At 48.7% G+C, this 15,283-nt stretch overlaps 1 protein-coding gene across 1 annotated transcript in view; it reads right to left on the bottom strand.

Moving 5' to 3' along the window:
- The window catches only part of WIF1 (WNT inhibitory factor 1), a 32,426-nt gene extending 19,597 nt beyond the window's left edge, over positions 1–12,829 (bottom strand). The window contains exons 1-2 of the mRNA XM_061562792.1: positions 12,006–12,829; positions 6,604–6,743 (exon numbers count right to left, since the gene is read on the bottom strand). Coding sequence (XP_061418776.1) covers positions 6,604–6,743; positions 12,006–12,141 — 276 coding nt within the window. The 5' untranslated portion in view covers positions 12,142–12,829. The remainder of the gene's footprint in view (positions 1–6,603; positions 6,744–12,005) is intronic.
- Between the last annotated feature and the right edge of the window lie 2,454 nt (positions 12,830–15,283).

Genomic DNA, 15,283 nt, shown 5'->3' on the forward strand with positions numbered 1-15,283 from the left:
CAAAAGGAGTCTTGAGACTCGGCGAGTCTCCCTCGTGGGTAACAACGCGAGGGACAGACAAGGCGGCAGTTGCGTTCCTGAAGAACGCCGCGTTGTGGAAAAGTCGCGTTATAATAAACAACATATAATGTAGGGTTAAAGCACAGTCCGCGATAACGCGTGAGACGCGTAGGCTGAACCAAGACCGAGGCGCGTGGTGATTAGCATCTAGAAGCATCCAGCAGCATCCCAATGCCCTGTGCGATGACGCTATGCCGAGGCAGCCGTACGACCGCTTATTCCGACTCGCGCTGCCACGTAGTTCCGTTCACTCGGTCGCGTTGCATCCAATTCGCATCCGCGTTGTAAAAATGATAAAAACGTGTTCCCTAATACGAAAACACGCGGCGTTATAGTACAACAGGCTGTATATATATAAATATATAATTGGTAGCGTCTCCCAGATAAAAGAGGGAATGCCCATGTGATCTTGACATGCGAGATGACGTGGGGCTTCCTGTTTTTGCGTTGCAGTTCAAAACGCTTCATCTCTGTGCGTCTCATCATTCGTGTCTGGCCGGCACGCATTTCTTCCGTCTCTTTGGGTTCTTCCATCAATTTCAATTTGTGTGGGAACTCCCCCCGCCCTCTCTCCCACACCCTCCCGCACCTGGCCCTGGAAGCACACCCCAATAGCGACGAATTATCTCGTTATTCTGCTGCTGCTGCGGTGCAGCGGTGCATACGTACAAATAGCACAAAATAAGTCAATGACACTGCGGCCTTAACAAAAAATACTCTTATATAAGCGCACAACTTTATCTGTGATGAACGCTGCACTTCCCGTCGTTTTCCTGCAGGGGGCGCTGCAAACCTACGCGCCCCCTGCATGAACGACGGAGGCGCAGGGACAGACGTTCGATCACGTTGGAATCGATCTGCAGACGGCGGTCTTCTCACATTGTCAGCAGCTCTGTGTCACCTTATCCCGATCACGCAATCCGAAACAGGCGAAAATCCGCATCGAACCAAACCCCCAGCAAGGCTACCTACTTAACGACGAGAGAAAATTCACACGAAATGTCCTTTTCAATAAAGTCTTCCAGATGTAAAACGATATAAGCTTTTAGTGAAGAAATACAATTATCTAATTCAAAACATAATACAATTCAAAGATGTTTCATTTTAAAACTTCAAAACGGAGCATCGGGTGCTTGCGTGAATGCGTCATTCGCGTGCAATCTTTTTCGTGACTTTCCTGGCCGAAGGCCGTAAATGATTGTGAGGGGTGCCGCAGGCGCCTCCGAACAACCCCGAGTTACGTATGTAAAATAGGCGACGGTTATGGCGACGGTCCTTCTTATTCACAGACAGCGCATTCTTCATGAGCCGTGAAGAAGAAGAAAGAAAGAAAGAAGATCCATTCCCCGACTGTGTTGGGAGGTTGTTCCCCGCCCCCGCCCCTTCCCCCGATATTGATGGCGTGCACCTGGGGCATACATCACACTTGACCCCAGCATTAGTGCCGCCGCACCAATTGAACGGAGCCCAAAGCGGCGGCCTTGATGGATCGCTCGTTTGGCCTTCAAAGCGCGATCCCAACGGCAGATCCACCCGGCGAACCACCGCTCATTCAACGCGGTGCCCTTTTATCTTGCCAGGTGACGGCCCTATTGAGATTCATGATTTTCCTGGGAAATGGGGAAACCTTGGCAATTAAACTCCGGCATTTCTATCCGGGGAAGGCAAATGTGCTTCCCATTTGTTCTGAGCTGGGAGGGGGGGGGAGGGGGGGGGGGAGAGCGGTGGCGCTGCGCTTTTGTCGCGCGCCGCGTCGCCCGCGTTCGATTTCACAGCCACGGCTCACATGAGTGGCGCGTGATATCTAAACCAGTCCCGGCCCTTCGCTTCAACAGCCCGCGCTTACCGGCGTGGCGAAGTACGGTCGACCGAACTTTACGAGCAGCGCGGCACGGGGAGGCCTTTAATCCAGCAGTGGATTGACGAGAAAGGGCCACACGTTGCTCCAAACGTAACGCTCCCCCCCCCCACCAGGCGTTACGTGGAGGCCAAGAGGGCGTTTGCATGTTCCACGTGGAATAATTTGGAAACGGATCCAAACGCGACGTTTTCTCCTTTCATCTGACGCGGGGTCAAGCAAGAGGCGAGTCCCCTCGAGAATGCAGGGAGCGGAGGAGGGAACGTGTCACGCATGATACAACGCTCTATCGCGAACCGCAATCAACCAAACAAACCACCACAGCCTGAGCCTCCCTCCAAATCCGTCACCCCACCTAGAAATACTTTCAAGTCTTAATATGTAAAAATAATATATGTAAAATTAAATATGTAGAAATACAAAATTCTAAGTGACAAATTGCCATGTTCTGTTGACGTGACAACCTTTACTAGTTGGCTGTGTCGGATGGTGGCGGGTTTTAACGACACATTTATATATTTATGCGATCTAACCCTAAAAAAAAACTATTATGGAATATAATTAATGTTTATCGCTTGCACACTTTACCAATCCAACTGTTGAGTGTAGCTCCTCCCCGCCCACGCCGAGTTGATCATGGAGTTGTTGACCGTACCTCGCCACGCTGGTCAGTGCGGCCACGGTGGCTAGGAGATGTTAACTACCTCGCCTGGTATACAGGAGGTCGTGGGTTCAATCCCGACCGTGACACCTGCTGTATATTTGGAGTTTGCGTGTCTCTTTTTCCCCGTGGTGGATTTTTTTCTCCAGGCCATCCGGTTTTCCCCCTCTACATTTCGAATGAACGTCACACGTTTAGAGTATTTGGCTGCTGTAAATTCCCACGTAATAAGCCACTTCGTTGAGCTGTCATTTGTGGCCAAGTCGCTTCTGGAAAAGAGCCATATATAGCTCAGTGCGCCTTACCTGGTAAAAAAAAATAACAAAAATAGTTTAGTTTTAAATAGTGTATCGGGTTAAGGAGGTGGGGGCGGCAGGGCAGCCAGGGCCAATTCAGATGTCACCCGCCACTGATGTAAGCCGTGCCCTGGAATCAAACTCACGTTACTGGGGTTCGTAACAAGCGCGCTCAGGAATGCGCTAACGCTCCACCCACCTGCACAGATAAATAAATAACCCACAATCCGAAACGTGCCACCTCACATCGATGTTGAATTGTATTTCAGGTTGACTCGTTGTATTTCCTTTCTAACTGTTCCATATTTTGCTCCCCGTTGAATTGAGTCTTAATTTTGCTTCGTTGTTGTTTACACGTGGGATCCTGTTAGTGCCCTCTGTATTCGACGGTATTTATCTCCGCATTTTAATCTGCCGTGCTCCAATCTCATTTGCCATTACGAGGCATTTTCGCCAGATCTCCCTGGCAAAGGAGACGTCTGGTCCAAAATTGTCCCTTAGGCGGTCTTAAGGAAAGGAATGGAACTGCGAGGCCAGCGCATAAATACACAACACGAGCACAGCCTCCGTCCGCGGTCACGGGCTCTTCCCTGTGCGATAAAGCAAAGCGACAAACTCGCTTTGGCGTCCTCTGATCTGACACTCGAGGCGAGACAATGCCACAAAGACGGCTCCTGTCTCTGGCCTAGGCCAATCGGTTTCACAGACAATGCATGTACAGTATTGTCAGAGCATGTCCGTTCGCGTGTTTCGCCACAAGTACACGTAGCTGATGCGGACTTGATGTCTCGCAATCGGCATCTATTTGATGTGTGGACATCTCAACACCTTCTGTTTCATTGCCAGAAAGGGTATATAACATAATAGAGCTGTTTTTGGGTGAGATCGCGTAAATATGAATGTGTCATTAAACCCACCACCACCCGACACAGCCAATTAGTAAGGTTTGTCACGTAAACAGAACGTGCCAATTCGTTACTAGCGTACAGCACACCGGTGTGTTGGAGAGTAAACTCACAACAATTACAATTCGAGGACGACGTGTCGCCAGTAATTACAACCAGCATCATCAGGCGACAGCCAGATTTGATCGCGAAAGCCTACGCGTTGAACAGGGTACAGTTTTTTCATCAGTTTTGATACTGTAGTAATAGGGTTTTACCCTTTCAACTGGTACCCTTTCAACTGGTATCAGTTGAAAGGGTAAAAACCTATTACTATATTTTGCCACTGGTAAAGGAGGTCTCATAATGTAAATGCTTACCCGACCTCTCAATACTCTGATAGTGCACTGTTTTTCGAGTTGTACGCCTTTTGGCGTCATCTGGTCCAACACCAATGGAGACTAGGCTCTAAGAAAATCTGTCTCGGGTGTGGAGCAATCAATTTCAAGGACAGTGCATATCATTATCATCATCAGAGTTGTTTCTTTTTGTTTGCATTTTGACTGCTTGTGTTGTGCTTATTGCAAACATGATGCCTTGTATAAAGGTGTCAGTTTTTGTACCAGTTGAAAGGGTAAAAACCTCTTACTATATTTTGCCACTGGTAAAGGAGGTCTCATCGTGAGTTTTGATAGTGTCAAAAAAAAGTCTCGTAGCTATAGAGCGATGATTTGTTTGTTTCCTGCGCCCTCCCCGCAAATTCTCCAGAAACCCCGGGGGAGAATTGGAGGGGGGGGGGGTGACGACACCCATGCTGCCTGCCACTCTCCTCTCCGCGAGCACTCCAGCGGCTCGTAGCGACCTCACAAATAACTTCACCGCTCGAAGCGGTCCCACGTGGCTCGCGGCACTGCTGCGAATGTGGCACGTTCCCTTTGAGGGGGGGGGGCGCATATTTGCGCCGCACACGAGGTGGGGTGGGGGTGGTGGGGGTGGTGGGGGGTAGTGGGGTCATTAATCAATGGGCTGAGCGGTGACCTCACCGTGCACAGCGCCGAGTCTCAGGGCTCACCCCCGCCCGCTCATGCTCCTCCTTCCCACTGGGAGCGCCTCGATGTTGATAAAAGATAATACGGATCATACGGCGGCGGGAGGGGGTGCATGGAGGTTTATTGTTTTTTTTAACTTTTTTTTCACCAGCTGCCCCAGAGTTCGCGGACAATTGAACCATATGCATTCACATCCACGTTGTTTGACTCCACGTGATCCTCGCGCGTGTTGGAATGTTTTTCGTGAAGCTCCAGCGCCGAGTGGTTTTCTCGCGGCTGTGCTCTTATAATCGATCTCAGACGTGGTTTTTTTTTGTTGCATCGTATTGCGTGCCCGTGTGCGTCTTTGTCGGTCGGCACGATGTCACGATATCCGACATTTGGCGCCGGGCGCTGAAGAGAACCGCCCCCGGCGTGTGGAGTGAAACGTCGGACATGGTGCCGGACAGCACGCGACCCAAAACGGGTTTAGTTTCTTCATCGAGTTTTTTTAATTTAATCAGTCCCATTTTTTTAATTCATATTTCTAACAAGAAAAATAAGTTGATTGCTTAATATAAATACGAATGACTAATGTGCAGCCCTCTCTCAATCCACTGCTGGATGAAGGCATCCCCAATCTGGGATTATTGTTTTACAAAACTTCACACCGCACCGGTCAGCACGGGCTGGTGTAATTAAAGATCACCGGACTGGTTTTAATCTTTCTCGCCACTCGTGGAAGCATTGGGTGGGGGTTCCAACTCGGAGCGCGGTGCGTTAACCGCTGCGCCACTACTCCACGTGCCACAAACATTTTCCAAAGCGAGGAGCAAAGCGGCGACGGGTCAAACGTAACCCCCCCCTCCCCCTCAATTCGTGAAATTGACCATCGTGACATTATCATCATGAAGACTTCATCATCGTCGTCGTCTTGCCAGCAGCTTAACCGCAAACACGGACCGCCTTGGATCTCCAAGTAACCACCGCGTCAGTCACGGAGAAGCCTTTCATCGTTCGCCAACGCCGACATCATTTAGCCAGTACATTTAAACACATGGCAGTGAATTGACACATCAGATGTTGTTCGTCGCAGGCTCCCTGCTAGGTTTACGCACTGGGTGTCAATCCTCTGGTCCCGACCTCCGTCCTCTCTCGGGCAGGCAGTGCCCCCCACATTTACTCGCTGGGTGCGGCTCTCCGTGCTCACGTTGGGGTGCCACCCGCAATGCACCATGGGGGCTGACGACTCTCCAGTCGATTCTCGCGGTCAGCGCCGTACGTGCGGTGATGATGGTGGGGGGGGGGGTCACGGTTGTTATGACGTCCGACGTTTCGCTCCGCGTGCTCGGTGAGAGGTCGCTGATTATCCTACGCCGCGCTGCCCCCCATGGTCTGGAATCCCCCTCCCCTCCCACCTTGACTTAGCCCGTTCGTGCTGTGCGATATCTCTGCCCACCATCTCAGCACGTGGAGCGAAACGTCAGACACCGTGCCAAACAACACGCGGTACAGCCAGAGAACAATACATGGGTACACTTTTTTATATATAAATTCTTAGATAGAGGAGTGATTATACCAATGTATCTGGGTACCCTTTGTAATCGTAATCTGATACTGGAGGAATCCGATCAGCTATAACGTTTTTTTTCACAGAAGTCCAGTAATCACAAATTGCCTCCAACCAAATCACCCGTAATGCAAACGGTCTCTTAAGATCCTGCAATCTAAAGATGCTCGAACCTCGATTAAAGCCTCGGAGTGTTGTATGGATGGGCTGTCACCGTGCATGATAGGTGTCGTAAAGCTGCCACACCTCTCTGGCAGCCTGCCACGTGAAGTTGATGGAGGGGATGGTGCTTGGGATGGCCGGCATTCTCTGCTGCGCCCTCTTGAAGTCGTGCGTGAACGGGGCCATCTTCCCATCGGAGACGATGTAGATGTTCTCCTCCAAGCCTGCGCGACATTTCGAAAGGCAACTTATTGTCAATTGTAAAAAAAAAGAGTTTGGATTGGATTGACAAAATACCCATTTTTCATCTGGGTGGGGGGTGGGAGGGGTGGGGCTGGGTGGGGAGGGGCTGGTCACCACGTGGTGCCCTTATAAAACTCAACGTTTAACCTACTCCCCCTCACAGTCGGGCATATTTACGGAATACACCACGAAGCCGTTGACATTGGCACATTGACCGAGCAACCCAACGTTCCTACCAGCTCCCTCCGCAGGAATGTGTTGAGGAGGAGGATTCCTGTTCCGGGTTCCACAGCCCAAGGCATCTACGTTCGCAGCCTTGAGCCGATTTAGGGCATTCCACATGACTATGACGGTGAGCCAGTCCACCCATCAGACGGAACATTATTTGGTGATAGTACTGCGTTGGCAGTGGTGCACAAACAACTAACACCCAACACATCCGTCAATGATACAGTGATAATACAGGTTTATTTGGGTTAGAGCGCGTAATGATATAAATGTGTCGTTCAACCGGCCACCACCTGACACAGCCAATGAGTAAGGTTTGTCACGCCGGTGTGTCGGAGTGGCTTGGCTTTCCAACACACCGGTTAGTGCTGTACTCGTGACGATTTGGCACGTTCTGTTTACGTCACAAACATTACTAGTTGGCTGTGTCGGGTGGTGGCGGGTTTGACGACAAATTTATACATTTACGCGATCTAAACTAAAAAACCTCTTTTGTGGATGATATTGATCGCGAAAGCTTCCTACGTGTTAAAGAACAAAGTGGTCTTCAAACTAAAACATAGAATAGATATCTAATAGCCCGTGTGCTATAAAGAAGGGCCGTTACCCAAAACGTCACCTATTTATATATATTTACATTAATTAATTTTCCCTGTAAAGGCCAACGGTGTTAGTTTGTTGTCCGTCCGCCGCTCCTCCGATGAGCACGGGTGGCCACGTACGGTGCGAAAGAAGTTCAACGCACTCTACACATTCAACGCACTCTACACGCATACGAGCCGATGTGCCGAGTGTCTTGTTAACACACTAAAACACCGACGTTGGCTTGCCTACGCTATTCAGTACCTACGCAGTCGAGGTGTTATTAACTCGTTGTCAAATGTATCTTTGAACGCTTGGAAGTGTTTTTCATATCGACACGTAACACGCAAGGTGTTAATGCCCTTTGTTGAACCCAAGAAAATCTCTCTGAATCTCAAAACTCTTTTTTTCCCGGAGGGTCCTACCAAGTTAGGATCTTTTTGCAATTTCCATCAGATGAGCATTTTATTTCATGCGGGAGGAAGCTTGTGGAGTGTCTGGAGAAACCCCACACACACCCATGTAAGGCTTCACGCTCCGCACAGATGGATTCAAGAAAATCGATTGCTGTGCAGCCATCTGGCCAACCTCGCAATGAAATAAATAAGCAGACCACATGTATCTGCATGCATAATTGATTTGTATTCAGCAGGACAATATTTAACTTCCAAAATACCACATATCTCGTATGTCCACACGACAATCCGTTTTGACCAAATCACCCGGAATGTGCCCAACCTCATCATATCTCGGAAGCTAAGCAGGCCAGAGCCTGGATAGCGGTTGGATAGTTAGCCACCATGGGCGGTTCAATGAGTGACCGCCTCGGGCTTTGCATGCGCAGTTGGCATTGTTTGGTAATAGAGCGGTGGTGGAGCGGTTAGCGCCTCACGCTGCGCTACGAACCCAGCGATCCGAGTTCGATACCCGCTCACGGTCGACATCAGTGACGATTGTCTGAAACGGTGCAGGGCCTCCCCGAGGTCGATTCGGCCTCAAACGAGTACCTGGTGCAATATGTATACATCACCACCGGGGAGACAAAGGCGGCCGGTCGTGGTGCTGACCACCCACCCCCTCATGTGCCATGACGGCCTTCATAGGTGCTTGCTAATGACACTTTCCCCAGCAGTCTGTTTAGGCTACACGGTATGGGGGGGTGCGGGATCTTTGTCTGTGTTGATCGTAGAGGGCATGTGCAGCGAACCCAATGTTGTCCTGCCCCTCCCCTCCCCTCCACTTTCACCCGCCTGACAAAACCGGGGGTCCAGCACATGAGAAGTTCTTACACTCATATGGAAAATCAACAGCCAACTGTCCGATGGAACTGACCCACTCCCGCCATGGGAACGTGGAAAGTTTCACCGTCGGTCCTGATCCGTCGACTGAGACGATCGCTCATCAATGCCGCAGCGTCATCAGCATCATCGGCAGCAGCAGGAGCTGCGATCCATCCCCTGCTCGATGAAGAAGGCCTCTCCGAGCCACCAACCATCGCAATTCAACATCATTCCATACAACTCCAAGATCACGCGAGCCGATACCAGGGCTCCATCTCCTCGTTGGGCGTTCTCTCGATCGTTCGCCCTCCTAACCTCACCTTTGGCTGTCGCTCCGTCGCAAGTCTCGACCACCGGCCATCGGCCATCGTGCCCCCCATAGCGACGTGTCCTACCAAAGCCCAGTGTGTGTTTGTAAAAAAAATTAAAACGCAAAGATAAAGGCACAGCCCTGCAATTGCTTGCTCAAGCCACTGCTGGCGGAAGGGGACTTCGCTAACAGAAGCTATGGAGACCGAATGAGGGAGATTTCTTCACGATTCTGGCTGATCGCCTAATGAAGTTGGTTAGTAATTACCAGCTAAACGTCACAGTACCCGAATTGTAAATGTTGGAGGTTTACTCTCCAACACACCGGTGTGGTGAAGTAGTAACTAATTGTCGCGTTTTGTTTACGTGACAAACTTTACCAATTGGTTGTGTCGGGTGGTGACGGATTTAACGACGCATTTATATTTAATCGATCTAACGCAAAAAACCCTCTATTATGAATGATAGTTGTCGCGAAAGCCTGCGTGTTAAACCAAGCCCATTTACAAGTAATTCTGCCCACTCTTCCACACTGGCCCAACATCTTCTAAGAGGTATACCCCCCACTTTACCCCACCACACGTGACATTCCAATATTGCTGTGGTGTGTGTCCATTTGATTTTGACAGCGCCGGTGAGATTCAAGACACCTCTCCCATTTTAAACAGCCGCGCCAGGAGATCGAATCGAACCGGCGACCTTTGGAATGCAAGTCCCAGCATTCTCATCGTTAACAACGCAGCAGCAGCAGCAGCATCATCAGACGAGTGTATCCATCTGCAAATAATGAAATCCCTTCCCGTGCTCTCTGGCGCCGATAGAGCATCGGACATGGTGAAGCGGCATTGTCCAAATCAGCCACGTGTTGCGCGTCTAGCAGAGTCTTGTCAGATGCGATGAGATATTTGAAAAAAAACGGTGTTAAGCTACCGATCCTTTGGTGATGGTCTCGTTTATTTTGGGCGCAGGTAAAACTCATTGGGCAATAGATTGATGGGTACATATAGCATAGACACCCTGGTTACAGCAAAACAACGCGGACAGAAACACTCCAAAAGCTGTAGTCAAGTTGCGAATGGCAATATCGTGCATCAACATCACGGTACAACCAGCAGACACAATACAACACGGCTGGTAGAACTCATGACAACGTGCGAAAAGTATTGGGTGCACAAGCAAAAACAGAGACGATTAAGATCGGTGAGATTATTAGAAAACAAACACACGAACAAAATCGCACGTGTAACTCAGGGTCTGCGGAGAAGAGCGATCAATTCCACTTAAATACGAATGCATTAAGCATGCACGCAAACATGCACTTGCGAAATCACGCTAGCGATGTCGACGTTCATGCTGTACACTGTCTCGACATTTGACCACCGCCATCTGAATCCGAGTCTTGCGCGCGACGGCGCGTCCCAGGAGACGGAGCGATGGAATCGGACCGGGTGCAGGAGGCGGATGGGCTGTTGCGTCGAATGATCGTGAGAGATGGCAACGGACTCAGGGATTTCTACATCCAGCGGTGGATAGATAGCGGCTGATGATCAGATTGGCGATTTACGTATTGAACTATGCGTGCATGCTCAGCCGAGTGATGTATGGACCGTGGTGAAGTATGGTGGAATAACTCCCATAAGTACGTCAGCATGGGAAAGGCATTCGTTCAGCAACTGATTGATTCGAGGCTTTCGATTTATCATAGAAAAATGCGATAATTGTATTATATATATGTACATGACATTTCGTCTGAAAGGATTGGCACCTGGTTTAAATACAGTGTAATTTCATTAAATAGTATAGACTTCATACGGTTGCCAAGACAAATACGATTATACTAGAAGAAGTATTTCTCAGGTCCTGGGAAAAAGTAACCTCCAAGGTAAATAAATGTCAATGAAGACGATATTGTGCAGACTACTCAATATTGCCAGACCATATAGTGCGCACAAATTGCTTCGTCATGATCTTTCAACTCTTGACAGCTTTCCTGCATTGCTTACAACTTTCTTTTTTAATCCTTAAAGGTCCAACGCTGACCAAGATATGGTCACCGTCCTCGACACCGTGACTGAAATATCGAGTTCAATGAATGCTGCTGGTCACTCTGCACTTCATTTCTGTACGGGCAGAAGCTGGAAAAGGATGATGATGATGATGATGACGGCCTGTTGTCGAGACGTGCGACGGAGTGACAGCCACAGGAGGAAGGAATCACGCCCGGAGAAGGAGCGGTGAACTCGTCATAACCTATAACGCTCGACATTACATTACTCATGCACATTATGCCAAGAGATGGAGCGGTCTCTGGCATGGGATTGTGGAATTTCCACCACTGGCTTAGAACAATTAACGGAGAAAATCACCGTCCCACGCCAGTCCATTCTCCCTTGAAATATAAACCCTTCAGCTTCAATGGGGGTTTCCTGAAAATATCAACGAAAACTGAGCGAGCGCTTTGTCGCGGTGGCTAGGAGATGTTAACTACCTCGCCGGCTATACAGGAGGTCGTAGGTTCGATCTCGACCATGACGCCTGGATATTTGGAGTTTGCATATCTCTTTCTCCGTAATCGCATAGATTTTTCTCCGGGTCCTCCGGTTTTCCCCTCCACATTTAGAAACATGCGCTTGAAGTATTCGGCTGCTGTACATTTCCACACGAGAAGCCACTTCGTTGAGCTATCATTTGTGGCCAGGTGGCTTCTGAAAAACAGCTACACAGCTCAGTGGGCCTTACCTGGCAAAACACAAAGTCGATCGTGTTTTAGTGACAGCTAAATGAATGGGCTGCCACCCCAGCTGTTAAAGTGTCACGGTGCCGCTGTGGCATGCAGGCTCTTACCGATCAGGTCACGGGCTTGGGTCGCGTCTATCCACAGCGCCAACGGGTCCTGGCTCATCATGGGTCCCGCATGGATGCCCGGGGCTCCACACACGACCACCACCGTCAGGGCCACCATCGCCCACAAAGGACCCATCGCTACTGAACTACCTTCGATGGACAATGATGAGCTACAAAAAAATCACACTGGAGCTATGCTCGATGGGTCTTGTGCTGAAGTGTGGTTATGGTTCAGCAAAGTGAATGTGCTCTCAACTGTCGTGATACTAACAGAACGGATGTTAGGCTAAATAGAAAATATTTGCTGAATGTATGTCAATATGCGTTCTGGAACATATCTATAAAATATGTTATTTTATGAACGATTGCCCTGAACTCTTTCCCTGTATAATGCGACCCATGCAACAATAGACAATGTGTAGGTTGTTATACTTGTGTTGCCTGTGTATGGTTGGGAATATATCGAATATACATATATTCGGTATAGATCTCGTGAATTTTACACGAATAACCAACGTCAAAATCTACTGACTAAAAGTATTTATGTATATCCTAACCTATAGATGTCGTATTTTAGTTACGTTTAGTTTACTTAGAGATGTAGCTACTTACTCTTGCTTTGACTATCGACTACACATGGAGCGTGACACAAACGTGCGAGCCTATGTCCCATCCGAGTTGCAGCGTCTCTCTCTCTCTTATCGGTTGCTCGAGTAACTTTTTCTCAACAAGTGCTGCCCCTTCCTCCCCGTGAGTCTCCGCGTCTCTCTCTCTCTCTGTTCGCCGCTCTCCCCCTCTCCACCGACTGCTGTTTCTGCTCTCTCTCTCTGCCTTGCATTGCCCATAAGAAGGTGGTGGGGTGGGTGTTGTACGTAGGAGGAGCCGATTGCGTCCAGGGGTTCTGGCTGGGCACTGGGCGGATCGCAGCTCTCTTGATTAGGAGCCCTGCAAAAAGGATAACACCGCACACGCACGCACCTCCCAAACCCCACCTACTGGCTGGGTGTAGAGCAATCTTAACTTTGATATGCGTGCCTGGGGATATGATGATTTTGAGGGGGGGCTATATTTCCACGTTCGATTCCTTCCCGCATTATTTTGTTCACCTCCACACATGCCCAGTGCCAACCACTCGCTCCCGTGGTGCAGCCACCTTGTGTTATTATGAGTTCTCTGGTTTCTCAATGTGACGTACAAAGTGCACGAGCGTTACTGAACAGTTATAACGATACTCGTAGATTTTTTTTCGGTAAAGTCACGTAGTTAAAAAATAAAAATAATCTAAATAATAATAGAAATAAAATAATAAATTACTCGTGATTTCTATTATTTTATTATTTATTTTAATTTTTTACCTACGTGACTTTACCGAAAAAAAACCTAAGAGTATGAATCCTTGCAGTCACGAAAGCTTCAAATCTAGAGTAAAAACGATGTTAGATTTGGCCCGTAACTGGAAGCAATACATTCGTAGTGGTGCAATTGGTTTTAATGATCAAATTACCTCGAGAAATTATCTTCGTGGGAGTAATGCATTTCAACTATTATAAGACGGCACATGTATATATTTAAAATATAAATTGGGCTACCCCCCCACCCCACCCCACCCCACCCCCCACCACCGCGCAAGCTGCAGCGTCAATGCAGTCCTAATGGGTGGCGAGGTGTTAACTACCTCGCCTGGTGTGCAGGGAGTCGTGGGTTCGATCCCAACCCTGACGCCTGCTGTATATTTGGAGTTTGCGTGTTCTCCCCGTGGGTCGCATGGATTTTTGCCCGGTTCCTCCGGTTTTTCCCTCCACATTTGGAATCAACATCACGCGCGTGGAGTATTTGGCTGCGATGTCTTTCCACGTGGTTATAAGCCACGTCGCTTCTGAAAAAAGAGCTCTATAGCTGAGCGAGCCTTATCTGCTATAATAACAAATAATTTCGATTTAAAGCTTTCGTGACTGCAGGGATTCATCTTCTTGGTTCTTTCGGTAAAGTCACGTAGAAGGGAAGTAATAAAATAATAAAAATAAAACATAATAAAACAATTCTCACGACGTTTCGGCCACAACGCAAGCAGCCGTCCTCAGGTGAAAACCAGGTCCGTCGAGGCGACAGAGTCTGAATGAAACAGCACACGAGCTTGGAGCATATATATAAGCCGGGCGCATTGACAAAGGAATTTGCATATCAAAAGGAATTTAGCATATTTATGGGAAATGCAGGAATGTGATTAGTACTGCATATGCATGTGCATTATGCAGGATTAACAGCATCAAAGGGAGCTGCAGTTACTGCTGCTGCTGCAATTGCTGCTGCTGCAATTGCTGCTGCTGCAGTTGCTGCTGCTGCAGTTTCTGCTGCTGCTGCAGTTGCTGCTGCTGCTGCAGTTGCTGCTGCTGCAGTTGCTGCTGCTGCTGCAGTTGCTGCTGCTGCTGCAGTTGCTGCTGCTGCTGCAGTTGCTGCTGCTGCAGTTGCTGCTGCTGCAGTTGCTGCTGCTGCTGCAGTTGCTGCTGCTGCTGCAGTTGCTGCTGCTGCTGCACTTACTGCTGCTGCTGCTGCTGCAGTTGCTGCCTTATCCATTTTAATATAACACTATGTATTATTCTACCCACCCTAATGTGTATCACACTGCTATATGTTTACTATACAATTACGACACCATACATTACTCTGCACACTGCACCATGCCAGTGAGTGGAACGCGGTCTGAAAGTCACCGTAAACGTGAACACAATCAGTTAAGATCCGAAATGGTTTATTACGTCCTTCCAATGATTGCTAAGCCAGAATCCATCTTCTCGGTTGAAATTGTCTCTGTGTTTGTATATGTGGATCGCCTCATGAACGAATCTCTCATGATAGCCAGATGGCTTGCAGAGAACCTCTGTCTTGGAGAAGTCAATGTCATGTGAGCCCACTGAATTGTAACAGTGATCTGCCACGGCTGAGGTGTTTGTCCTACCGTGTTTCAGGTCTGCCTTATGTTCACGGATGCGGTCCGAGACATGTCGTTTGGTTTCTCCAATGTAACTGCTACCACAGAGGCAACTTAGTTTGTAGACGCCAGGGTACTGTATGTCTGGAACCACATCTTTTACAGACGGGACCAGATCACGGATTTTATGTACTGTGTTGAATCGGACCTGGATCTTGTGTTTAATCAGGATTTTGGAGATCTTTTTTGTGACCCCAGCAATGTAGGGTAAGGTGATGGTCTTGAAAGGCTCCTCAACAGGATCCTTCTTGATGGTTGGAGTGATGGCTTTGCGGATTGTGTAGTCGGA

The sequence above is a fragment of the Lethenteron reissneri genome, chromosome 30 (assembly GCF_015708825.2).
Source record: "Lethenteron reissneri isolate LAM-NWPU_2019-01 chromosome 30, ASM1570882v1, whole genome shotgun sequence".
NCBI lineage: Eukaryota > Metazoa > Chordata > Hyperoartia > Petromyzontiformes > Petromyzontidae > Lethenteron > Lethenteron reissneri.